Source organism: Mastigoproctus giganteus, chromosome 5, assembly GCF_048544385.1.
Source record: "Mastigoproctus giganteus isolate SK-2022 chromosome 5, ASM4854438v1, whole genome shotgun sequence".
NCBI lineage: Eukaryota > Metazoa > Arthropoda > Arachnida > Uropygi > Thelyphonidae > Mastigoproctus > Mastigoproctus giganteus.
In genome coordinates this window covers 68,688,732-68,716,674 of record NC_143579.1, presented here as the reverse complement: position 1 = coordinate 68,716,674, position 27,943 = coordinate 68,688,732, and the positions used below count along the sequence as shown (strand labels likewise).

Sequence of the window (27,943 nt, the reverse complement as noted above, 5' to 3'; positions counted from 1 at the left end):
TCTGGCATTCCCCTTGCTGAATAACTCCTCATGTGTGAATGTCGATGCAAAATATTCATTTAGTTTGTTAGCTACCTGAGCAGGATCATCAACAGTTGACCCATCAATATCAAGTGGACCAATCTGATTCATCCCCTTCCTTCTAGAGTTTACATAAGTAAAGAACTCTTTTCTGTTTTTCTTTGCATCCCTTGCCAAGGATTTCTCGTAATCTGCCTTCGCCTGCCTAACCTCCTTTGTAACTTGGTTGCATATCAACTTGTATCTATCATAGGCTTCTGTGTCATGTGTTAATTTGTAAGTATCCCATGCATTTTTCTTCTCTGCCATATGCCTCATTAGTTCATCTGACATCCATTTTGGCCTAAACCTTGAACAATATTTCTTAGTTGGTATGTAAAGCCTAGTAGCTTCCAAGATAAGTTCTTTGAATGCTTCCGATTTTGAATTTGCTGTTGGTAACATCATCAGTTGGTCCCACTGTATAGAATTTAAATACTGTCTCAGTCCATCGTAGTCGCCTTTACGGAAGCAATAACCCTTCCCTTTACCCCTAATGGTAGTTACCTCTTTGAGTAAATCCCACTTCAGCACACTGTGATCACTGCCACCTAGTGGTTCATTTATCTGCAGATTCTTAATGCATGAAGAATCACTGCTGATAATCAAATCAAGAGTATTACTCCCTCTAGTTGCCTCCCAAACATGCTGATGTAGAAAACAATCATCCAATAAATCCACAAAAGCTCTGCTAGTGTGTGAGTAACCAGCCCCCAAATTCCAGTCAATATCTGGGAAATTAAAATCTCCCATTATAAGACTCTCTGATTTACTGGCCCACTCTATTTCCCTGTACAGTTCCTTATTATACTCATCAGAGTCATTAGGCCTATAGCACACTCCTACTTTTGATCTCCCAATGCTTATGTCACACCAAACTGACTCAACACTGCACTGTCCGCCGATGTCGACTGGCTTCACTTCCTTGGTTTTAATGTGTTTCTTAACTAATAGCATAACCCCTCCCCCCTTCCTATCCTGTCTATCCTTTCTGTAGACGTTGTACTCCCCAAATTGCAGTTCTGCATCCCTTATATCTGTGTGACACCACGTCTCTGATATCCCAACAATATCTGCCTTTGATGTTTTGAGCAATACCTCAAATTCATCAAATTTATTTACTAAACTCCTAGCATTGGTGTACACGCAAGTATACCTGCACCTGTTTCTATTCTTAGCTACCCTAACATAACCCATGTGTTTACTTGTACCGCAATGGCTGCCAGCAGTCTCTGAAATACCATGCATCTTGTTTTTCAGGCTTCTGCTCATTCTAATAGAAGCAGTGCAAGAATCTCTTTCACCTCTGCCAGTAGCTACTGTCAATCTATTGGTCTTTGTCTCCTCCCAAGCTAGCAGTTTTCCGACCCACCTAACACTGCCTCAATAGCATCAGCAAATATTCTTGCACCCTTTCTATTTAAGTGTATCCCATCCCTGTAGAAGCAATCTCTCCTGTTAACAAGTACAGTCCAGGCTGAAAAAAATTCTACCCCTTGAGCCTTGCACAATCTTTCCAGGGCCGAATTGATCGACAAGGCTCTCATCATATACTCCCTCCTATCGTGTCTGGGCAGAATTGCAGACACTTTCAAATTCAACCCTAATTCTCGGCTTTTGTTCAACAGTGACCTGTACTTGTTAAGTAATTCTGCCGGTCTCCTACTCTTAATATTATTAGTGCCAACGTGTACAACTATATCCCTTTTGTGCCCTTAAAAGATGATATTTGCTCTACAACGTCATCAACCTTTGCCCCTGGCAGACATACCCTGGTCCTGTTCCACCTATCTTTTTTACAAAGCATGTTCCCCGTTTCCCTGACAATAGAGTCACCAACAACTACTAGTTTCTTCGGGACCAGCGCATTCTGCCTTGGGGGTTGTCTCTGTGTCACGCGATGCCCAAGTGTAAGCTCTAGCGTTGATGTGGGCAGCTGAGAGCTTGATGGGCCCCTCAATTTAGTTTCTTCGAGGGCATCCACCCTGTCCTTCAAGCTCTCATATAGGCCCACAAGAACGCAGAGTTGTTGCCTGATATCGATACACTCCTTGCATCGCGCACACACAAAGACATCCCCCTTGGCAATATCATGTCCCGTACCCGATTGCTCTGCAAACAGTGCATTTTATAAGGCTGTGAGTCAGAGGACAACTGCCCCCCTCAGTTCTGCTCTGAGCCACAGCACTTCCATTAGCTTGAGCCTTTTGCTTTGCTGCTCTGGTCTGAGTCATGATTCTATTAATTTATTAATTAATTATAATTAATTATGTTATGTTATTAATTATGTTAAATATAATTAATTATATTACGTTTGCAATCTTAGTCGTTATATGTATTTATTTAAACGTACAATTTAACTGCTAACGAAGTTCAACTAACGCTATCTAGTACGGTATATAACTATCGTATCACAAAGGCGGGAAAATTACAAACGGTAGCGGAGTTGAAACACGTGGAAACCTTTACCGATACTTTTATGCAATTACAAGGCCGAGTAAAGAATAAATACACCAAATTAATCAGAAAATCACAAAATAATGTTATACTACTAAATTTAAATCAAAAGTTTTAGAAAAACAATAATTTCAAATCAATAAATAAGAAAAATCCACTTAGCGGCTTTGAACACGACCGTCTCTAGTAGCCTCGTCAGCAGACTCAAATATGGCCTTAGTTGCTAATGCTCCTAAAAACCAAATAACAAACAAACAAACAAACTTTAACATTGTATAATAATTAATGCAACCAACGCAGTTAAATTTTCAAAGAGTTAATAATGGCCGATAAGAATGAAAAAGAAATGTCTGGGTGCAGTACAAAGACTATAAATGTAAGAAGACTGAATTTGAAAATCAAATTAGACATTTTGAAGCGAATCGATTCCGATCAAAGACAAGCGGATGTGTGCCATAATTTAGGACTTGCAAGTTTAACTGTAAGAACAATTATAAAAAAAATAAAGAATTAATTTTAGCAATGGGAAAGATAGCTGTTCCACTGCAAGCAACTAGGGCTAGGCTGGCTATTAGGATTGAAATGGAAAGACTTTAACTAATTTTATTGAAGATAATATCCAATGCAGAATTCAGTTAAGCTAAATATTATAAAAAAAAAAAGAGAGAGAGATTAGCCAATATAATGATCTGAAGAAAACTCACCTAAAAAAAAAAAAAAAATGTGGAACCATTTAAAACTAGTAAGAGTTGGTTGAATAGATTTAAAATCCAGGGAGAAGCCGCAAGTGCAGATCAAGGAGCCGAAACTTTCAAAAAAGAACTTGTTAAAATTATTGAAGAGGAGTATTATGTGTTATACTTCTCAACAAGTTTTTAACATAGATGAAGCAGGACTTTTGTGGAAACGAATGCCTAAAAGAAGTTTCATATTGAAAGAATAAAAAACATGCCAAGTTTCAAAGCGGGGAAGGATTGGATGACTTAATTGTTGGGTGGTAACGATGCGGGGGATTTAAAATTAATACCCCTTTTAGTTTATTTGGAAGAGGGCCAAAGTCCAACCCAAAATCAACACATTTTTCATGATTAACTTTATCAATTAAATTCATGATTTAATTGATAAATTTAATTAAGTAGTTACCACATAATTATATATGTATGTAATAATGCAGAATACTTTATATGTACAAATATTTGAATATTTTGACCGACATTTGTGCATCTTTTCACTACCGTTTATTATTGATTAGGAAATATCCTATGGCACTGACCGCAACTCACAAATACATGTTACCTTATGGGAATGCAGCGCTCGCTTAGCGCGGATTCACTTAGCGCTCTGTTTTTCCGGAATGAATTATCAGCGTTAAGTGGGGGTCACCTGTATATAATCATTAAAAAAGAAGAAAGCTCTCTTCTTTTATCATAGAGTCTTTTACTAATAAAGGTAATGAGGGAATACTCTAATAAGTAATATTCATTACAGTACACCAACTCCTTAACTAATCTTCAAGCTTCACACAACATGTACCCTATCCCTAACTGTTTCCTCCTCTACTTAAATATACTATGAATAATGGAATAAACTTATATGAAAAAAAATAAATAAATACATAATAATAATAAATAACTGAACCCCATAAACACTTCCAATTCATTTCACAAATATACCTAGTCTTAGTGCTAATCTTAATTACATCAATTTAGATCTATGACTAAAATTTTCTTGCCCTGCTTACTTTTTTTTACAGAATTTTAGTTTCAACTGTGTTTGCAATTTAAACCACAGTTCTCTTGGTCACTGGATTTTCTTTTAAGCAGCCTATTTAACAGCAATTTCAGCTATGCATAAAGTCACTTTGTGACTACTATCATCTATACATACTGTACAAATATTTTATTACAGGATCACTTCAAAGTAATGTGCAAGAATGAACAATAGGTTTTATTTTATTAATTTTTCCTACTCAAATATAAATAGATGAAACTTGCTCGTCGATGTTGTTCACATACATATTCAAAAAGTTCAGTGTTCAGAGATGTGTTTTGTAAAAATCACTGGTCCCAGAAACTCTTGTCTTAGTTCTCCATTACTAATTTTCAGTGAACTATTAGTGTGCTTCAAGAGATCAGCAGTAGATAAATCCATGACCTTTTAACATTTTTCTATGTAGTTAGAGTGTGGTAAAATCGATTACAGGCTGGCCTCAATTAGCGGGATTAATTCGCCCCATGAGAGCATCGTGCAAAACAGAAACATGTTAATCGAATATAATAATCAATAGGAAAAATTATAATTGGTCCGTGACCAGGAATGTACATAAAGAATTTTAAAAATACCCTTTAAATAACTTTTTAACTGTATATCATGTTAAGGATAATATTGTCTATAGAATTAAATATATAGAATTAAATTAATATTGTCTATAGAATTAAATATATAGAATTAAATTAATATTGTCTACAGAATTAAATATATAGAATTACATTAATATTGTCTATAGAATTAAATATATAGAATTAAATTAATATTGTCTATAGAATTAAATTAATATTGTCTATAGAATTAAATTAATATTGTCTATAGAATTAAATATATAGAATTAAATTAATATTGTCTATAGAATTAAATATATAGAATTAAATTAATATTGTCTATAGAATTAAATTAATATTAAATATATAGAAATAATATTGTATATAGAATTAAATGCTTATTGCATAAAATACACAATGAAGAAACTATCTGTTACAGAAATATTTGAACAGAGTTGTTTGAACAGTGTTGGCTTTCTTTTTTTTCATCAATCAATTTACAATAACTGACAACAATCTTCTCTAGGCCATGGCGAAAGAAATACAGTAGAATGTTGGTTATCTGGAATAATTTGAAAGGATGATCTTTCTTCTTTTTTTTTTATTAATGGTAGTACAGTAAGCTCTGGTTATAGTGATCACGTTTGCAAATTAAATTTTGATTATAATATTATTATTAGCATATGGTGCAAGGAAGCCTAAGGCTTATGCTGCACCAGCTAAAAAAAAAAAATTTCTGAATTACCCTGTGTGCATGTGAGACAGTGTGAGAGAGAGAGAGAGAGAGAGAGAGAGAGAGAGAGAGAGAGAGAGAGAGAGAGAGAGAGAGAGAGAGAGAGAGAGAGAGAGAGATCAAGAATCAGAAGGGAATCACCAAGAAAGAGAAGAATGATGATATACAGCTCAAAACCCTGGGTGTGCCAAGCCCATACACAAAAGATCGAGTTTACTACCTGTCTATAACAGATTGTACAAACAAAAAACCCAATAAACTGAAAACTGCAAATTGTTTTTATTGTTTTACGGTTGTGACCTTCAGTAATGTGCTTTAGAAAAATATCACAGAGACTACTGGGTTTTCTTGGAAACCATGAGTGAATTTCAGATTAAGTCAGCTCCAGATTCAGTAAGAATAATATCGGCCTGAAACTGTGCGATTTATGTTTCTCAATTTTTTTACAGTAAAATGTGAATGGAAAGAAAACGCATAGTTTTAACATTGTGACAAAAAATGGAAATTATTAACAGAATTAGAAAAGGTGAAAATGTAGGAAATCTCTCCAAAATGGGGACTTCAACAATTTACAACATCAAGAAAAATTCCAATGCTATAACAGAATTTGTGTCAATTGTGGATAGTGAAGGAGGATCTAGCAGGAAAAAAATGTCGAAACCTGAAAACACTGCTTTAGACAGTGCACTCACTTTATTTATTTATTATTATTTTTTTTTTTTTTCGTTTTGTTTTCTTCAGGGCAAAGTTTAGGTGAACCAGTGTCTGGCCCAATGTTGTGTGAAGGATTTTAATCGAAAAATAAGAGGTAATGAAGATTTTAAGGCAAGGACAGGTTGGGTGAAAAAGTTTAAACTGAGACATGGTATACGTGAACTAGATATTCAATGCGAGAAACTTTCTACAGATGAATCGGCAGCAGTGTCCTTTGAAAAGTAAGTTTGCTTCAAGTTATAGCAAATTATGAGAAAGAAAATGTTTATAATGTTGATGAGATGGGCTTATTATGGAAAGCATTACCAAGAAAAACACTAGCCACTAAAAGAGAAATGCCTGCACCAAGTTTTAAAATGAGAAAAGAGCGAGTTACAATTATGTGTGCAAATGCCACTGGACACACAGATTGTCTATGCTCATTATCAATAAGTTAAAAAAACCAATGGCATTTAAAAATCTTTCTAATTTTTCTGTTTTGTACAAAAATCATAAAAATGCTTGAATGGATGTTTCTGTTTTCCAAGATTGGTTTCTAATTTTTTTATTTAATTAATATTATATAAATTATAGAAAATATTATATAATATAAAATTTAATTTAATATTAAATATATTTAACCTTTATTTTTAATTTTAAAAATTATCCGGAAAATTTTCCGGTTCGGTTATCCAGAAGAGGTCTGACATCAATTAGTCCAGATGACGCTCTACTGTAAGTACAGTATTGCAGAGAATCTCAAACCTTTTGTTTGAGGTTCTCTGCGATACGAAAGATTTCATTTAGTTCTTTTACCATTATCTCCTTTGCAGTAACATTTTCATCCGGCTCATTTAAAAATTAAAATTTTTTTGCATTTAAAAATTAGAATTTTTAATAGAGTCTGCACGTGACTTTATTAGCAGGAGACAAACAAGTAACACGTTTGCTTCCGATAGTTGAGGGAACACACCGACGCAGGCAAATACTTGTTTATTGCCCGTCCGACGTGCGGTAAGCTTAACGCGCGATTCAAATCGTTTTCAACTATCACATAAAAAAAGATCGCATTAACTGGAAATTTGCATGTAAAGTGAAAAGTGGTATAATTATTTAAAATAGCGGTAACTGAAAAACACGTTAATCGAACTCGTGGTATGCGAGGCCTGCCTGTACCGACTGAGGTGAAATCTCCACCCTATGAAATCAGCTCTGATGCGTTGCTTGGACAAATAATCCAAAAACTAAATTTATGATTTCCCCATGTTTTTAAACATAGCTGGATTTGGGAGGTTGTACTATTGGTTAAGTCATCAAATGCTGACCTAATTCACAATTCTACTGTAGGCAGTTGAAGAGTGCAGATATGTTTAAAATTGGCCCTGGTGGATTAACTGGAGGGAATTAATATTAGGTGTCTGGCAGACAAAATTTTTGTTTAAAATTTTTTTAAATTTAGTTTCTATAATTTTTAAATCTTATTTCAGTAGTTTTTAAATCTTATTTCAGTGATTTTCTGAAATTAATTTCTACAGTATTTTGCTTATTTATTTCTTAACTTTTCTAAAGTATTTGTGGTAAGTGGATAACGTTTTGGTAACAGTTTAATTTCTGTAATACTTTATTAATTTATATATTGTTATTTTTCTTAAATTCAAATTTTACATAAATAATGGTTGTTACAAGATCTACTCTTAATACATCATCCAAGGACATTGTGACTCAGACAGAAATGCTTGCAGGCATTTCTGGTATGAGTCATGAAGTGTTGTCAATAAAATGAGTGAATTTGAACTGCTGGTAAGGACAAGTAACGCTGACATAATAGCGCTTGCAGAAACGTGGTGCCACCCGGAGACAAGGGATGATGAGTTTCAGTACAGTATGTATAATGTATTTAGGAAGTACGGGGAAGATAGAAGGGGTCATGCTTCTTATCAAAAGTAGCCTGAGAAAGATGAAAGCTTTCCCGGATTTAGACATTTCGCATGCTAATATAGAATCTGTATGGTGTGAAAAAGTTGGAAGCAAAGGTATAATGAGAGTGGGAGTAATCTACAGGCGAGGTGATTGTGAAGATTATGATGAGAGCCACTACATGAAAATGGAATGGGCAAGTAAGCGTGAATGTCTTATTATGGGCGATTTCAATTTGCCTCTAATTGATTAGAGCAAATGGGAAGGAAGAAACTCCACATGGGGAACAAAATTTTTAAATCAACATGTCAGGGAAAGTAATAGGGAAACAATAATCTAGACCTCGTTATCACCCATGAACCAGATGACATAATAGGGCTGACAGTACAGGAACCAGTAGCAGGAAGTAATCACGGAGTTCTACGGTGGACGATGAAGAGAGAGGTAGCAGTAGTTAAAGGCAAAGGAATGGATTATAATTTCAGGAAATTTTTCCTGAAATTATAACCCATTACATTATAATCCTCCTCGTGGAGCATTTTTTTAATGGTATATAAGCCTTGAATGCTTATATACCATTAAAAAAAAATGTTCCATGAGGAGGATTCCAAGTTGGATGAATAATGAAGTTGCCAAATTATTTTAGCAAAAAAAGACAGCATGGAAAAGTTACAGAGCAATAAAAAGTACTGAAGCCTACAACAGCTACAAACTCATCTATAATAATACCACTAAAAGGTTTAGGCTGGCAAAGGTAGAATATGAGAAATCGCTGGCAAAGAGTCCATAAGAAATAGCTTAACGCATATATATATCTCAAACTGATAGTGTAAGGTATAAAGTAAAACTAGATAGCGTAATACGAAGCACTGTATTAGGAATCTGTTAGCTTATTATAGTATTATCAATTAATCAAAAATAATATTAATCTTATTAAAATTCATTGTTAATTAAATTGTATTTAAACGGAAATCATGACTACAGCTGCAAAGCAAAGATCAAAGAGTAGTGAGAGTGCTATGACTCGGGGGAGAAACGAAGAGGGCGATTCTCCAATGCATCACGGTCTCAAAAAATGTGCGAAATGTGAAATGTTTGCCGACCTTTCCAAAACAGGACATGATCTAGCCAAGGAGGATGTCTTTGCGTGCGTGCGTGTGTGTGTGTGCGTGCGTGTATGTGCGTGCGCGTGTGTGCTAGGTGTCTAGATTTTCAAGAAATTAGGCGCCAACTCAGCATTATGATGGGTATCTATGAGAGCTTGAAGTTTAGGATAAATGCCCTTGAAAAAATTAATATGAGGGACCCATAAAGCTCTCAGCTGCCCAGCTCAATGACAGAGCTCACTACTGTGCATCAGGCAAAACAGAGGCAATCTCCAAGGCAGAATGCACTAGTCCCAAAGGAACTAGTTATTGTTGGTGATCTATTGTCAGGGAGACGAGGAATATATTATGCAAGAATAGGTGGAACAGGACCAGGGTATGTCTGCCAGGGGCAAAGATTAATGACTTTGTAGAGCAGATATCATCTTTTAAGGGTACAAAAGGTGATATTGTTGTACACTTTAGCACTAATGATATTAAAAGTAGGAGACCGGAGGAATTACTAAAGAACAGGTCAAGGTTGAATAAAAGTAGTGAGTTAGAGTTGAATTTGAAAGTGTCTGCAATTCTGCCCAAACACGATATGAGGGAGTATATGATGAGAGCCTTGTCGATCAATTCAGCCCTGGAGAGACTGTGCAAGGCTCAAGGGGTAGAATTTTTTTCAGCCTGGTCTTTGCTTGTTGACAGGAGAGACTGCTTCTACAGGGATGGGGTACACTTAAATAGAAAGGGTACAAGAATATTTGCTGATGTTATCGAGGCAGTGTTAGGTGGGTCGGAAAACTTGGGGGATACACAGACTAAAAGGTTAACAGTGGCCGCAGGCAGAAGCAAAAGTGATTCTTGCACTGCTTCTATTAGAATTAGCAGCAGCCTGGAAAGCAAGATAATGGAGATTTCCAGGACTGCTGGGAGTCATAGTGGAACAAGTAAGTACATGGGCTGTGTTAGGGTAATCAAGAATAGGAACAGGTGCATGTATACTTGCATGTACACCAATGCTAGGAGTATAGTTAATAAATCTGATGAGCTTGAAGTGCTAGTCAAGACATCAAAGGCAGATATTGTTTGGATATCAGAGATGTGGTGTCACACAGATATAAGCAGTGCAGAATTGGAATTTGGGGAGTACAATGTGTACAGAAAAGATAGACAGGACAGGAAGGGAGGAGGGATTATGCTGTTAGTTAAGAAACATAAAATCTAAGGAAGTGCATCCAATTGATGTTGGTGGACAATGCAATGTGTCGAGTCTGTTTGGTGTGAAATAAGCACTGGGAAAGGAAAAATTGGAGTAGGTCTGTGTTATAGGCCTAATGAATATGATGAGTATAATGAGCAATTGTGCAGAGAAATGGAGTGGGCCATAAATCAGAATGTCTTATAATGGGAGATTTTAACTTTCCAGATATTGACTGGAACTTGTGGGTTGGTCACTTGCACACTAGCAAGACTTTTGTGGATTTATTGAATGACTGTTTTCTACACGACACGTTCGAGAAGCAACCAGAGGGAGTAATACTTTTGATCTGATTTTCAGCAGTGATTATTCATGCATTAAGAATTTGCTGATAAAGGAACCACTGGGTGACAGTGATCACAATGTACTGATGTGGGAATTACTTAAAGATGTAACTACCATCAAGGCTAAAGGGAAGGGCTTTTACTTTCGTAAAGGTGACTACAGAGGTCTCAGACAGTTTTTAAATTCTGTACAGTGGGATCAACTGATGATGTTACCAATGTTGAATTCTAAATGGGAAGCCTTCAGGGACTTAATTTTGGAGGCTACTAGGCTTTTCATTGCAACTAAGAAATACTGTTCAAGGTTTGGGCCTAAATGGATGACAGATGAATTAATGAGGCTCGTGGCAGAGATGAAAAATGTACGGGATGCATATAAAGTATCAGGTGACACAGAAGCCTATGTCAGGTATAAACTAGTCTGTAATCAAGTCACAAAAGAGGTTAGGCAGGCCAAGGCAGATTACGAGAAATCTTTGGCAAAGGATGCAAAGAAAAACAGCAAAAAGTTCTTTACTTATGTAAACTCTAGAAAGAAAGGGATAGAGGGTGTTCTGTCTAAATTTGCAGATGATGTAAAGATTGGTAGAGTAGTTAATGATTGCCACCAAGCAGAGCTTCTTCAGAATGACCTAGATAAATTTCAGAGATGGTCAGAAAAATGGCAGCTATGCTTTAATCCAGCAAAGTGTAAAGTATTGCACCGGGGAACAGTAACCCCAAAATAATTTATACACTTGGTGGAGTTGAACTAAAGCCGGTAGTGGAGGAAAGGGACTTGGGTATTATGATAAGGTCAGATATGAAGTTTTATTTTAGCCAGCGAGTTATAAATTACTAGAATAAGTTCCCAACATGGGTGGTAGAGGATGACAGTCTGGGGAAATTCAAAGGTCATCTGGATAATTACCTAAGGGAGGAGGGAAATGCATAGGTTGTCCATTTCCTTTTCTCTTATTAATTTTTATTATTATTATTTTTTTAATTTTCTTCTTATTATTTTTTTAATTTTCTTCTTATTATTATTATTAATTTGTTTTTATTCTTATTATTTTATTTTATTTATTTTTTGTTATTTTATTTTTTTATATTTATTTTTTTTTTGGCTGGCGCAGCATAAGCCATAGGCTTCTTTGCACCATGTGGCCATTACTAATACTAATACATGTACAAAAAATGGTGTCAAACAGGTCAAACTACTTCCTACCAACTGTAAAAAAGTGCGCAAGGTTGATGTTTGTGGTAAGTGAGGGTGCAACACATTGTACGGACTCAATGGCAGGTCAATGGCAGTTGACATCACAATACAATATGGAGAATGCAATAACAATAACCCAAACAATGATGCATTGTGCACTCAGACTTATGTTATTCCACAGCAGATGACCTAAGAGACACACTCTCCTCATAACTGATAATTGACAGCAAATGCTGTAGTGTCAACAACTCACTGGTTGGACACTGGAGGACTGGGGATGAGTGTGCTGGATGAGTCCAAATACCTGGTGCAACACACTGATAGACACCTTCATGTGTGGTGCAAGCAGTGTGAGTCCATGGACCCATTGTATATGATGTCCACTATCCAGGCAGGTGGCAGTGGTTGCTTAATATGGAGCATATTTTTCTAGCAAGAATCAGGACCTCTGTATGGATCAACATTTCACTGGTAAGGTCTACTAACAGCTCTTAGAGACCATGTTGCATTTTTACCCAGACAAAAATGGAATCTACCAAGATGATAATAGACTGTGTCATTGGGCCTGCACTGTGCAAGAGTGGTTCGAGGAACACAGTGAAGATATACCCATCTTGATTGGCCTCTAAATTCGCCTGACCTCAATCCAGTTGAACACCTGTGGGATGTTTTGGAACGGGAAGTGAGGTGTGTAGTGTGGACATGCAACTGTCATCTATGCTGACACTGTGGAAAGTCTTACAAGCAGCATGGCTGCAAATCCTTATGGATGTCTTTAGATAGCTAGCAGAGCCAGTGCCTAGGCGATTAGCAGCTGTTAGCCATGTGAACGGTGGCCAAACAAGGTATTAGGTAGGTGGTCATAATTCAGTGATCGTGTGTGTGTGTGTGTGTGTGTGTGGAAACGCCTAAAAATTTTGTCAATGACTGTTTGTCAAATATATCCAACATTTATTCTATATTGGAAACAAGCTATAAAGTATATAAACTTGCCATCAGCTATGCAATCAGTAATCTAACAGTTCATAAACCACCCAATGTAGAAATTTTGGACAACAAATAACTAGTAAATAAACCTTAAAATGAAATGTCATGTTCTCATGAATATGATTCACACTTTCAGCAATCTATATCACCACCTCACTTCATAACACAAGGAGAGTTGATCTTGTTAGAGACTTGAATGTCTCTAAAAATCAATCAAACTACAAGGCACTAGCCTGCAAGGTTGGAATTTCCTTTAAAAGGGAAACTCATGCATGCTCTTCTCGCAAGTTAGAAGTTTTCTTCGTAGTTGTGAGACGAGCATACACAGTTAAACAGATATTACTAAAATTAAATTAAAAGAGATGATTGATACTGTGTTTAATAACATTTGCAATAACCTATGAAGATGTAAAGCTTTACACCTAATACTTCAAATTACTAAACATTTGCATGTAAATGGAAATATTTCTGAGTTCACTACAGAATTCTATCATCAAGAACACTAGGAAATACTTTACACTTTATTCCTATCAGTGTGAAGTGTAGTAGCTTTGCTTTAAAGAATGAATTCTCAAAACTTAGTGATGCAAAAATAAAAAGAGGGCATTTTTACTGAAGCAGAAATTCAAGAAGAGTTTGGAAGATTGCTGCTTTGGAGATATCTTAATTGACACTGAATATTCATAGAAGGCTTTCAAAGCTGCTGCTGCTGCTACTACTAATTTCTTATGCAATACTAAAGCTAATAATTATGAGCTTGTAAAAAAGCATGCTACAGGCACATAAAACAATGGAGTGTAATATGTCACTGAAAATCCTTTTTTTCTTTACTCGCATTTGGAGTTACTTCTGCAAAACCTAAATGCTGTTATGATAAGCATGAAGAAAGGTTCCATCAAGATATTTATATTATGATAAAATGGTATCTGAGAAGGTGAAAACCCAGTCTCAGAACTGATGGTTCTTAAATCAAAGAAATTCTGAATGCTAACTATAAGATGGGAAAAGTTTTTACATAGTAATTAAAATATCATATGTGTGCTATAGGGTCATATAAAATTACATTAAGACACAAATAGTTAAATTTCAGTTACTAGCAAAATGGTAGGCAATACAATTTTAATATCATAGTTAACGTGTATAATGAAAATTACCAGAATTATATATTTTAATTTTAAGGCAAGACAGAAAGTTTAGATTTGTTCTACAGTATGATCAGTACAGAGTGATTATAGAAATTTTGAAGATGACCTTCATTCTTTATTGCAACTGTTATCTCAGTTATAAGTTTGCACTTCAGATGCATGGGATGAATAGTGATAAAATTTTTCATTTTATTTCTACTATACCTAACTGAATATTTATCATATAATTTGCATTTAAAAAAACATAATAATTTTTAAAAAATTATATCGTACAAAAAATGAATAGCCCTGCCTTTGTATTATTAAAAGTCCTTTCTCACATATGTATTTTATAATTTATTTGGAAAATTAAATGCACTAGGCATAATCCTTATGGGTTTTGATAATTAACTATATGATATCGGTGTAAATACACCATAGTTAACCCATAGATTTGAGCTACGATTGTAGCGTAGAAGGCATTGTTTTAATTGTATCTCATAATGTGGTTGCCTTCACAACAAGATAGCTACTATTGAATTACTTCAAATAAATAACGCTTCTCTAGTAGAGAAGACTACTGTTATTTATTTTCAGCGTACCACCACCCAGACGATCGTTTCGAAGCTTTTTGGCTTCGTCATCAGTGGGCGGGTAGGTAATACAACAAGCCATCTCAGTTGCGAAGTTATATCCACATTATGAGAGATGCCAGAAGGGTGTGGTGGTAATGTATTTGGAAAATTAAATGCACTAGGTGTATTTACACCGATATTATATAGTTAATACACCAATAAATGTATTTACACCGATATTATATAGTTAATACACCACTATGGTGTATTTACACCGATATTATATAGTTAATTATCAAAACCCATAAGGATTATGCCTAGTGCATTTAATTTTCCAAATACATTACCACCACACCCTTCTGGCATCTCTCATAATGTGGATATAACTTCGCAACTGAGATGGCTTGTTGTATTACCTACCCGCCCACTGATAACGAAGCCAAAAAGCTTCGAAACGATCGCCTGGGTGGTGGTACGCTGAAAATAAATAACAGTAGTCTTCTCTACTAGAGAAGCGTTATTTATTTGAAGTAATTCAATAGTAGCTATCTTGTTGTGAAGGCAACCACATTATGAGATACAATTAAAACAATGCCTTCTACGCTACAATCGTAGCTCAAATCTATGGGTTAACTATGGTGTATTTACACCGATATTATATAGTATTTTATAATGTGTCTTCTGAGATACACCATAATATACTTGTGTTATGTGCGATTCTGTTCAATGTTCAGTTTTGGCATCCAATGCAAAGTTCAAGTAGCCAATATGTTAGGATCCCATATTTATTTTAAATAAATCACTATTTCACAAATCCAAAGTACCATTTATGTCTATATCTAGCAACCTACTATTACAATAAGTTACACTCACCTCCAATGTCTTGCCGCCAATTCATTCAGAGTTTCTGAGCAAAACACCAGCAAGACTAAAAATAAAAATATAATTAATAAATAATTTCAATAAAATCAAATTTAATACAAGTGAGAGAAACTGTTTTGTTTGCATTTTTTTTTTTTTCCATCTATCTTTCATTTTAGGGTGGATAAGAAGTGATTCACTCAATGGCCAAAAAAATAGAAACTAGCATCAACAGATAACTAAACATATGGTATGCAAATGTAAGTTTGTTACATGATATAACAAGTTCCTTGGTGTCAGATATATACTGTGCACTTCCCTTGGGCTTCTTAGTGGATCCAGTCACGGTAAGATAGGTAATCTGTCCAATTCTCAGAAATGTGTTATTGTTGGAGAGCATGTTTAACGGAAATCACAATTGACAAAACTCTGTGTCAGAGACAACTATCTCAAAAGTATAAAATGGGTGGAATACAAAAGAATGATGCTCTAAAAGGAAGAAATTTGGTAGAAAGTTGGTACTCCAAGAACAAGACAGCAGGAATTCACAACAAATTCTGCATCAGAATAAATAGTCCAGTGTGCAGCAAATGACTGAAAATTTCAATTTAGGCCAAGAAAATCCCATTTTTAACCAAACTATGCAAAGTGTAAAGTGTGTTAGTTATCTGATGGCACCAAAGGTTTCCCCATTGTATTCTTAGTACGTGTGATACAGAACTCTGTGAAGGCCAGAGATTTAAAGGTGTATGGGGAGTGGAATGTTGTGTAGTGTTTATGTTCTGTTGTTTTTCTAACCATTTAGCCATTGGGTCCCTATTGGGACCCACTGTTGCTCACACTTTGCCAAGAGAAGGCAGGTCAGGTACCCAGCAGATTAATTAAATGCTCTGGCAGGCCCTGCCACCTGATAAATATATATATATATATATCCAAGTATAACAAAGCAAATATTAAATGTTATAATAAATATAAATATTATAATAAATATTAAGCAGTAACATAACCAATTTTTACATTTGGCTCTAACTTAATACTATTTTACGTATATTAGGACAAAGTTATGCTGGACGATGACTACAGAAACGGATAGCTCGTTAATTATGGTTGATACATTGTAAGGGTTAGCCCTCGAAAAAGTCCCTTGCAATGTATCTTATTGCCATAACTAACATTTTAATGGTATTTTTATATATGTTTATAATTTATTGCTTATGTCATGGCACAGATTGATTTTTTCCAGGTCACGTTGGGTACCCGCCATGGTTTATGGTTTACCTGATAAGCTAGTATATCATATTTTACCTTAAAAAAACTCTTACCATTATTAACTTAACTCATATATATATATATATATATATATATATATATATATATATATATATATGTGAAAAAGGGTGAACCTTGAGGGTGGTCCTTGAGGTTGTCACAGACATTCTCTCAGATATGCCAGACAAGCTGTACTTGCTACCTGGAAGTCTAAAATGCTGATGGAACTGATATTCGGGTGACACTCAAGTCAAGTGGACCCAATTTCGGCGAAGTCTGGACGGTCTGTAACAGCCAAATCCTCTGCTTGCACCTTCACGATGGTGGGACTGTTAGTAATCCTGGGTATAACCTCCATGCACAAGTACATGGTGGGTGACCACCCAGGTGTGAACCAACATAAGCAGGGGTCGAGGTGTGGCGCCCACACCACATGGAGGAACGCCGCCCCTCTATGTTACCAGGCAGTACTAGGTGGTAGATGACTCTCATCAACCAGTGAAATACCACCACTTTGCTTATTGAAGGCTTGAAGTGGTGCAACCCATGTTTAGTCTCTAGAGCTAAGTTCTGGTCAACCCTTCCCTATCTCTTCCATCATGCAGTATGACTGATGACTTTTGAGGTTATGATGAACGTCGTGGCAAGATCCAATATTCCTTACATTTCGAGGTTACAGCTCTAAAACGGTGTTCGCAGGCCGGCCGCTAGTTAGTACACTGGACCGAACCTATTGGTAACTCTCTAGGAGGCTTCCGGATCAGCTAGTGTATAATCTTGCTACCTCTACTCTGCCAGATAGTGACTGGAGGGAGTCCGAGTAGTGTGTATGCAGGGAGCATTGTTGAGGCCACGTTAAGCCAAGGATCTGGGTATATTCCTACCACGTGTATGCCATTTCCAAAAATTTCATTACTTCATACAGCATATCACACCCACTTTTTCTTACTATTGAATACACCATGAATTGTCAAACTAATAGAGCAAGCTTATCTGCGAAAAGATCTAAACCTCCCAAGCACTTCCTAATTCATTTCACAAATATACGTGGTCTCAATTCTAATCTCAACAATGTCCATTTCCACTTGCAGTCTGCCAAACCCCGTGTACTTTTTCTGACAGAATCTCAGTTATCGGTTGATTGAACTACTGCTCATCTCAGATGCCCAAATTATTCGCTGTATGATTCTTTTCGAACGGAGAGTACCTAAACCATTTACGATTTGCAGATAACATTGTGGTCATAAGCCACGTTCCCAAAGAATTAGAGGAAAATCTTAATCAGTTATGCACAGTTAGTAAGGATTTTGGACTAAAGATGAATATGGCTAAAACAAAATTAATGATGAACAAGTATGCCACGGAAAGGGAAATAATGATTGAAGGAGCAGTAATTGAAAATGTGGAGTCATATACTTATCTGGGACAAGTTATTAGCTGTAATAATGATAAATGGCTGGAAGTCAAGAGAAGAATAAATTTTGGATGGATAGCATTCAGGAAATATAGTCACATACTGAAGAGCAATATCCCAGTTTGTCTGAAACGTAAAATAATGAATCAATTTATACTCCCCACCATGACTTATGGAAGTGAAACTTGGGCACTCACCAAAAGAATGGAAGAGAAGCTGAGAACTACACAGCGAAGAATGGAACGAATTATACTGGGAATCAGACTGTTAGATAAGAAGAGAAACACATGGATTAGGCAGCAAACTCAAGTAAAGGACATTCTTATCAAAACTAAAGAACTAAAATGGTCTTGGGCAGGACACATAGCTCGAAGACATGACGACAGATGGACTAAGAAAATAACAGAATGATACCCAAGAGGAGCTAGAAGAAAACCTGGAAGACAAAGGCGGAGATGGATAGATGAAATTCATGAGTTTTTGAGTAGAAAATGGATGACCATTGCTCAAAACAGAAGGAACTGGAAAGTTGCTGGAGAGGCCTTCATCCTGCAGAGGATTGAAAATGGCTGATGATGATGATGATGATGATTCTTTTCGCCTCAAAGGTGGTACTTGTGCATACGTCTGTTCTGATATTCCCTGTCAGAGACTTGGCAATTTGGAATCTCCTCTCTTTGATCTTCTCTGGCTTAAAATCTCTCTACCTCATTGTGTCAAATTCATCCGTTGTCTCTACTGTTCTCCCAACTCCACTAATCACTTGGAGCTATTTGACTTCCTCTCTTTGCAACTTGACTTTTTCCAGTCCAACTTTCCTAACAGTGAGGTAATTTTCCTTGGTGATTTTAATGTTCACAACTCCAGCTGGCTTCCGTTTTCTAGTCACACCGACCCAGCAGGTCGAGATGCTGAGGCTTTTGCAATTACTAATGACCTAGCACAGATTGTTCATTTACCTACAAGAATACCGGACAATCCTAATCATACAGCCAATACGCTTGATCTTTTTCTCACAAACAACCCTTCTAAGTACACGGTCGAAGTGAGAGGTCCTTTAAGCACTTCAGATCACAACTTGGTGATTGCCTCTTCTCCAATGGAACCTTTATCACATGGCTATTCCCAACCTCGTGTTGTTTGGCATTACAAGAATGCAAAATGGGATGACCTGCGAGACTTCTTTTCTTCTTTTCCTTGGTCGGATTACTGTTTCAAATGTTTTGATACAATGTTTGCTCAGATCGTGTCAGTGAAATTATTTTTGCAGGAATGGAATCCTTTATCCCACACTCCACTTTAAAATCTTGTCCTTTATCTAAACCTTGGTTTTCCAATAAATGTGCTAAGGCTGTTCAAGAGAAGAATGTTGCATATCATATTTGGCTTGTTTCTAATTCTTCAGTTTCATTTTCTGCCTACACCAAAGCTCACAACAATTGTAAAGCAGTTATTAATCAGTCCAAACTAGAGTTTGAACAGACTAAGAGTAGAAAACTTGCTTCTTGCCCTAATGGTAGCCGAGCATTCTGGTCTCTTGCCAAAACTATTGGCCGCAACTTTTGCCCATCTCTGCTCCCACCTCTGTCCAAACCACATGGTTCTGTTGCCACTTCAGCCAAGGATAAAGCTGACCTGCTAGCATCCCATTTTTCTTCCAACTCATGTATTAATGATCTTGGTAAAACATCTCCCACCATTCCCCTCACGCTCCATTCAATGCCTCCTGTGGTCTTCTGTCAAAAGGATATCAGAAGGATTTTGATGAATCTTGATGCTAAGAAAGCTCCAGGTCGCGATGGTATTTTTCCACTTGTTCTCAAAACCTGTGCTCCTGAACTTACTCCTATTCTTTGCCGCCTTTTTTCACTTTCTTATTCCAAAGGTGTTTTTTTTCTTCTGCTTGGGAATTTGCTCATATCCAGCCAGTTCCTAAAAAGGGTGACAAATCCCTCCCATCCAATTATCATCCCATTGCAATTACTTCTACTCTTTCTAAAGTAATGGAGAAATCAATTAATCGCCAACTCATAAACTACCTAGAAACCTTCTGTCTGATCAACGATCGTCAGTATGGATTCCATCAGTGTCGATCCACTGGTGATATTCTGGCTTGTGTTACCCATTTATGGACTAATTCAATGGAAAGGTTCGGTGAAACACAAGTAGTTGCTCTTGACATCTCAAAGGCTTTTGATCGTGTTTGGCATAAAGGTCTTCTAAACAAGCTTCCATCTTATGGTTTGCCAACTTTTTTAGTAATTGGTTATCCAGTTTTCTCTCTGATGGTAAATGGCTCTCTGTCTTCTAACTTCTCCACTAGTGCCGGTGTCCCCCAAGGTTCAGTTCTTTCCCCCACTCTTTTCCTCTTGTATATTAATGACCTTCTTCCATTGACTGGAAATCCTATCCATTGTTTTGCCGATGATAGCACATTGCATTCCACTTTCCATTTTGAAAAACCTTGTCCTGCTCGATCAGCTTCAACTTTTCGAAAATCTGCTACCAATTCCTTAAATGCCGATCTTCAGGTAATTCTCCAGTGGGGCAAAGACAACTTAGTTGATTTCAACCTTTCTAAAACTCAGTCTTGTCTTATATCTCGCAAAAAGGATTCTTCTGCTCCTATGCTTATCTTTAGTGACATTCCGATTTCTAGACAAAATGATATATCTCTTTTGGGGATTACCCTGACTTCTAATCTCTCTTGGCACAAGCACATTATGATGCAGAGGAAGCAAATGTTGCTTCCTCTGCATCTAAAAAACTTGGTTTTCTCTTTCGCTCTCGGCATTACTTTTCTTCCAAACAGCTGCTCAACTCTGTATAAATCGCAAATCCGCCCTGCCATGGAATATTGTTCCCACATCTGGGGTGGTGCCCCTAAAACCTCTCTCAGACTTCTTGATTCCATTCAGAAGAGGACAGTTAGGTTAATTTATGATTCATCTCTAACAGAGTCTCTTCACTCGCTTTCTCATAGATGTACTGTTTCTGCTGCATGCCTCTTCTACAGATACTTCCATGGACACTGTTCTTCTGAATTGGCTTCTATAATTCCCGCTCTCTCTTTCAAAACAGTCCGAACACGTGCCGCCACCAGCCAACATCCATTTACTGTCCAACGTCAAACCCACAGAACCAACTTTTCATCTTCCTCATTTATTCATTCAACTGCCGTTTTCTGGAACAACCTTCCTTCATACGTATTTCCTGAAAATTACAATCTACAGAAGTTCAAGTGCAATGTCAACAAATATCTTCTTTCATCTTCTCAACCTCCAACTCAAGCACGGTACTAAGTACTATAGGTTCTAATACTTCTCGTGTTTGGGGTTCACATAAAAAAAAAAACTAGAATTTGGAAAGGCAAGAAGAGGTTTACAAGAAAGTGGTTGAATTTAGACCAGGGGTTCTTAACCTTTTTACGATTACAGTCCTCCAATGGCCTGTCAAATATGTTCCCATACCCCCTTTGCCAGATTGTCCAAATCATCATCATCACCAGTCCAATAAGATACAATCAGTGCTCGTATAACACGTGTTTACACTACAAGAATTCGATCATACACGATTTATAAATAGGGGAACGATATCTTATATAACACGAACAAAATTCGCTTACGCACGATTCGCCTTTGTGTTTACAAGAAATGGCAGTCGAACGCAACACGATAGGAATAAAGAGAAGACTCTGAAAATGTATTTATGTTTATTATATCCGTGAAGGGGAAACACATTTCACCATAATAACGTAAAAACCAACACAATTCCAGCTATGGGCAACGCCGAGAATTAGAAAGAATGCAGAGAAAACAAAAACAACTTTCATAGCAGGAACAACTCAAAGTGTAATTAAAATCCATTAGATTAAGACAAAAAGAATTGGAAGAGATGGAACGCCTGTCATCTGTTTGGATAGAAAATCAAACAAAAAACAAGTCTGCTTACGATAGAAGTAAAAGCATTAGCAATATTTTATTACGTAATAGTCGTAATAAAATGCGTAAGTATTTTATTACGATTATTTATTGTGTTTGGTAATGTTTTGGTTACAAATGTGTGTTCAATCTTGGGTGGTCGGCACCTAACCCCATTTTTCCCATAGGGCCTGTTGTTTATATTGCACGATTTTGCATTGCCCGAGGGTTTCTAGGAATGCAACTATCGTGCTATATGAGGACTGACTGTACCAGTATGACTTCAAAAGATGCCAATAGCTTGGTTTTACTTTACATATGGATAGCTAGGAACAGAACAGCTGAAAGAAAATCATAAGGATTTTATTATTATTTAAATTTTTTTTATTTTTTTTATTTGGTAGTTGTTAGCGCATCGGCTTCTGTGGCCATAATGCACCTCCCAAGGTTTTTGCAGTACTTTTCTCTAAGCCCGAGGCGGGATTTGAACCCGCGACCTTACCAGGCACTTTACCCACCCAGCTAGCCTGGTCGCTTATTTATTTATATAAAAAGGCAAATCACAAATACACAAGCTAGCTACAACTAGTGAGATTTTTGCTGTTGTTTTTGTGCAATCAAAACATGGAATCGAGGTACAGTTACTTACAATGTTACTCACGTCATCTGACACATCAAATCAATTTCTCCACTTTGATTTCAAGTTAAATAATGCAGAGAATCCTGTTTCACAGAGATAAGTAGTTGTGGAGGGAACCAAAACATTCATTTCCCTCATCAGCATACTAGGGTAAGCTGCAATATGCTCACACCAAAACTGCTTGGTGTCCAGCCCAGCCTTTTTGAAATTAGCTTTCTTTCTTAGGTCTTCTTGGAAATCAATGAAATCATCCTTTGCTGAATTGTTATCACTCATCTTATATACATCAAATGAGAAAGGATTCATGATTCATGTTCACGGCACTAACGATATCAAGAGTAGGAGACCGCCAGAATTGCTTAACAAGTACAGGTCACTGTTGAAAAAAAGCCGTGAAATAGGGTTGAATTTGAAAGTGTCTGCAATTCTGCCCAGACACGATAGGAGGGAGTATATCATGAGAGCCTTGTCGATCAATTCGGCCCTGGAAAGATTGTGCAAGGCTCAAGGGGTAGAATTTTTTTCAGCCTGGACTGTACTTGTTAACAGGAGAGATTGCTTCTACAGGGATGGGATACACTTAAATAGAAAGGGTGCAAGAATATTTGCTGATGCTATCGAGGCAGTGTTAGGTAGGTTGGAAAACTGCTAGCTTGGGGGGATACAAAGACGAATAGATTAACAGTAGCCACTGGCAGAGGTGAAAGAGATTCTTGCACTGCTTCTATTGTAATGAGCAGAAGCCTGAAAAACAAGATTCAGGATATTTCAGAGACTGCTGGGAGCCATTGCGGTACAAGTAAACACATGGGTTGTGTTAGGGTAGCTAAGAATAGAAACAGGTGCAGGTATACTTGCGGGTACACCAATGCTAGGAGTTTAGTAAATAAATTTGATGAATTTGAGGTATTGCTCAAAACATCAAAGGCAGATATTGTTGGGATATCAGAGACGTGGTGTCACACAGATATAAGGGATGCAGAACTGCAATTTGGGGAGTACAATGTCTACAGAAAGGATAGACAGGATAGGAATGGGGGAGGGGTTATGCTATTAGTTAAGAAACACATTAAAACCAAGGAAGTGAAGCCAGTCGACATCGCAGAACAGTGCAGTGTTGAGTCAGTTTGGTGTGACATAAGCATTGGGAGATCAAAATTGAGATTAGGAGTGTGCTATAGGCCTAATGACTCTGATGAGTATAATAAGGAACTGTACACGGAAATAGAGTGGGCCAGTAAATCAGAGAGTCTTATAATGGGAGATTTTAATTTCCCAGATATTGACTGGAATTTGGGGGCTGGTTACTCACACACTAGCAGGGCTTTTGTGGATTTATTGGATGATTGTTTTCTACATCAGCATGTTCGGGAGGCAACTAGAGGGTTTGTTTGTTTGTTTGTTATTTGGTTTTTAGGAGCATTAGCAACTAAGGCCATATTGCTCCGTGAATATGCGGTGGTCATTCCCTGACCTTTACGCATCCTCCGTATTTGGTGGTGACGGGCTCGAACCCCGGTCTAATCAAGAAGCGTGTGCTACGCACTGCTGCTCCTTCCCACCTGGCTACGGAGGCGCCGCAACTAGAGGGAGGAATACTCTTGATTTGATTATCAGCAGTGATTCTTCATGCATTAAGAATCTGCAGATAAATCAACCACTAGGTGGCAGTGATCACAGTGTGCTGAAGTGGGATTTACTCAAAGAGGTAACTACCATTAGGGGTAAAGGGAAGGGTTTTTGCTTTCGTAAAGGCGACTACGATGGACTGAGACAGTATTTAAATTCTATACAGTGGGACCAACTGATGATGTTACCAACAGCAAATTCAAAATGGGAAGCATTCAAAGACTTATCTTGGAAGCTACTAGGCTTTACATACCAACTAAGAAATATTGTTCAAGGTTGAGGCCTAAGTAGATGTCAGATGAACTGATGAGGCATATGGCAGAGAAGAAACATGCATGGGATACATACAAATTAACACATGACACAGAATCCTATGATAGATACAAGTTGATCTGTAACCAAGTTACAAAGGAAGTTAGGCAGGCGAAGGCAGAGTACGAGAAATCTTTGGCAAGGGATGCAAAGAAAAACAGCAAAGAGTTCTTTACTTATGTAAACTCTAGAAGGAAGGGGATGAATCAGATTGGTCCACTTGATATCGATGGGTCAACTGTTGATGATCCTGCTCAGGTAGCTAACAAACCCAATGAATATTTTGCATCGACATTCACACATGAGGAGTTATTTAGCGAGGGGAAAGCCAGAGGTGTATGCAACTCTAGCAGTAAGCTAGAGAATCTTGTAATAACTGAGAGTAAAGTGGAGGAGAAACTGTTGAAGATAAACAAAAGAAAGGCACCCGGGGTGGATGGGATCCATCCAGTTATATTAAAGGAGGCAGCAGAGGAAGTAAGCAAACCCTTAGCCATAATTATGAGAGCTTCCTTGGACTCAGGGGAGGTACCCGCAGACTGGAGATGTGCAAATGTGACCCCAATTCACAAAGGAGGATCAAAGGCTGACACAAGCAATTATAGACCTGTGAGGTTAACTTATGTTCCAGGAAAATTAATGGAGGCACTAGTTCAAGAAGTACTGCAGGATCATTTAGACAAGACTTCAGTTATAGCTCAGACACAGCATGGTTTTGTTAAGGGGAAGTCTTGCCTGACCAATTTGATTGGATACTATGATGCAGTCACAAAAGAACTGATGCAGGGAATAACTTTGATATTAATATATACTTGGATCTTAGAAAGGCTTTTGATACTGTTGCACATGGAAGACTGCTGCACAAATTGGAGCAGTGTGACACTGGAGGCAAATTGCTGCTGTGGATAAAGGGGTGGATGAGGGGGAGAAGACAGAGAGTGGTAATCAATGGACACTGCTCGTCGTGGACTAAAGTTATTAGTGGAGTCCCTCAGGGCTCAGTGTTGGGTCCATTTCTGTATTCATAAATGATATTGATGATGGTATATCAAGCTTAATGTTGAAGTTTGCAGACGATACAAAGGTAGGCAGGGTTGTCAAGGACACTACTGACACTATGCTGCTGCAACAGGATCTGGAAAGGTTGAGCAGATGGGCTGAGAGGTGGCAAATGAAGTTTAACATTGACAAATGTAAAGTACTACACATGGGAAACAGCAACCCCAGAGCAACGTATCAACTCTGTGGTACTACAATGACAGTGGTAGAAAATGAAAGGGACCTGGGGGTGATTGTGCAGGCAGATAAGAAGTTCTCTGAGCAGTGCAGACGGGCTGCAAGAGTAGCTCATGGTGTATTGTCAATGATATATAGGAATTTTTCTAGCAGAGATAAGGAGGTGATTATTCCCTTGTATAAGGCAATGGTCAGGCCACACCTAGAGTACTGTATACAGGTCTGGAGGCCTCATTTCAAGAAGGATGTAGAGCTGCTGGAATGAGTACAGAGAAGGGCAACAAGATTAGTGAATGGAACAAAGGGGTGCTCTTACGAAGAAAGGCTTAAGTTTTGCAAATTACAGTGTCTGGAGACTAGGCACCAGCGAGGTGATCTGGTAGAGGTGTATAAAGCATTGAATGGTTTGAGCATGCTCAATGCTGATGGGATTCTTCCTCTCGCTCAGAATAATCACCTGAGAAGGCATAAATTCAAATTGAGGAAAGACAGATGTAGGATAGACGTGCGGAAATTTGCCTTTAGCCAGCGAGTGGTTGGTTGGTGGAACAGACTTCCATCCCTTGTCGTGGAAGTTGATAGCCTAAATAAGTTTAAGGCTCAGCTGGACAGGTATTTTGAACGGACAGAGGGATAAAGTGGAAGTGGTTTTTTTTTTTTTGGCTGATGCTGCATAAGCTTGCTTTCTTGCATCAAATGCCTCTACTAATTCTAATGCTAATGCTAAAGTAGTACCACAATGTACCACCATTCACTATCCAGCTGAAGAAGGGACACCTTGCCCCGAAAGCTACTGTTATTTTATTTTATATCAGTTTTATGTATTTTTTGTTTTGTGTGTTATAATGATTGTTATTTAAATCAGTTTTTTTGGTTGAGACAATATACTTAATGAATGATCTCTTTGCATCAAAAATAGCCGTCTTCTCCTTTGTATCTTTTTAAAATGTGACTGGATCATTGATTTGTATGGCAACATAATTAGTCTAACATAGCCATTCAAAAACCTGAAGGGTTTTTGAATGGCTATGTTAGAAAATGCAAAATTCTGTATTAGATAATAGTAATCCTAAGTGGTATTATCAAATTTATCAACTTTGGGGGAAGGGAGCACACTATTCAGGCTGAAAGGGACTTTGAGGTTGTAATACAATCAATTATGAAATTCATTCAACAGAGCAGGGTTGCAAGGACAGCACGTCTGATACTAACAGTGATATAGTAGATCATAGAACTAGTAGTTCTATGTTCTACTATATCATACAGAGAACTAGTAGTTCTCTAGTAGAACTAGTAGAATACAGAGAACTAGTAGAATACAGAGAACTAGTAGTTGTTGGTGACTCTATTGTCAGGGAAACTTGAACTTGAAAGTGTCTGCAATTCTGCCCAGACACGATAGGAGGGAGTATATGATGAGAGCCTTGTCGATCAATTCGGCCCTGGAGGGATTGTGCAAGGCTCAAGGGGTAGAATTTTTTTCAGCCTGGACTGTACTTGTTAACAGGAGAGATTGCTTCTCAAGGGATGGGATACACTTAAATAGAAAGGGTGCAAGAATTTTTGCTGATGCTGTCGAGGCAGTGTTAGGTGGGTCGGAAAACTGCTAGTTGGGGGGGATACAAGGACTAATAGATTAACAGTAGCCACTGGCGGAGGTGGAAGTGATTCTTGCACTGCTTCTATTCAAATGAGCAGAAGTCTGAAAAACAAGATGCAGGATATTTCAGAGACTGCTGGTAGTCATTGCGTTACAAGTAAACACATGGGTTGTGTTAGGGTAGCTAAGAATAGAAACAGGTGCATGTATACCTGCGTGTACACCAATGCTAGGAGTTTGGTAAATAAATTTGATGAATTTGAGGTATTGCTCAAAACATCAAAGGCAGATATTGTTGGGATATCAGAGACGTGGTGTCACACAGATATAAGTAATGCGGAACTGGAATTTGGGGAATACAATGTAT

General features: G+C 37.4%; 1 protein-coding gene across 1 annotated transcript in view; it reads right to left on the bottom strand.

Annotated features, from left to right (window-relative positions):
- Positions 1-27,943, bottom strand: part of Tmem18 (transmembrane protein 18) — a 122,782-nt gene that overhangs the window by 50,877 nt on the left and 43,962 nt on the right. Inside the window, exon 3 of the mRNA XM_090373274.1 lies at positions 15,569-15,623. Coding sequence (XP_090229400.1) covers positions 15,569-15,623 — 55 coding nt within the window. The remainder of the gene's footprint in view (positions 1-15,568; positions 15,624-27,943) is intronic.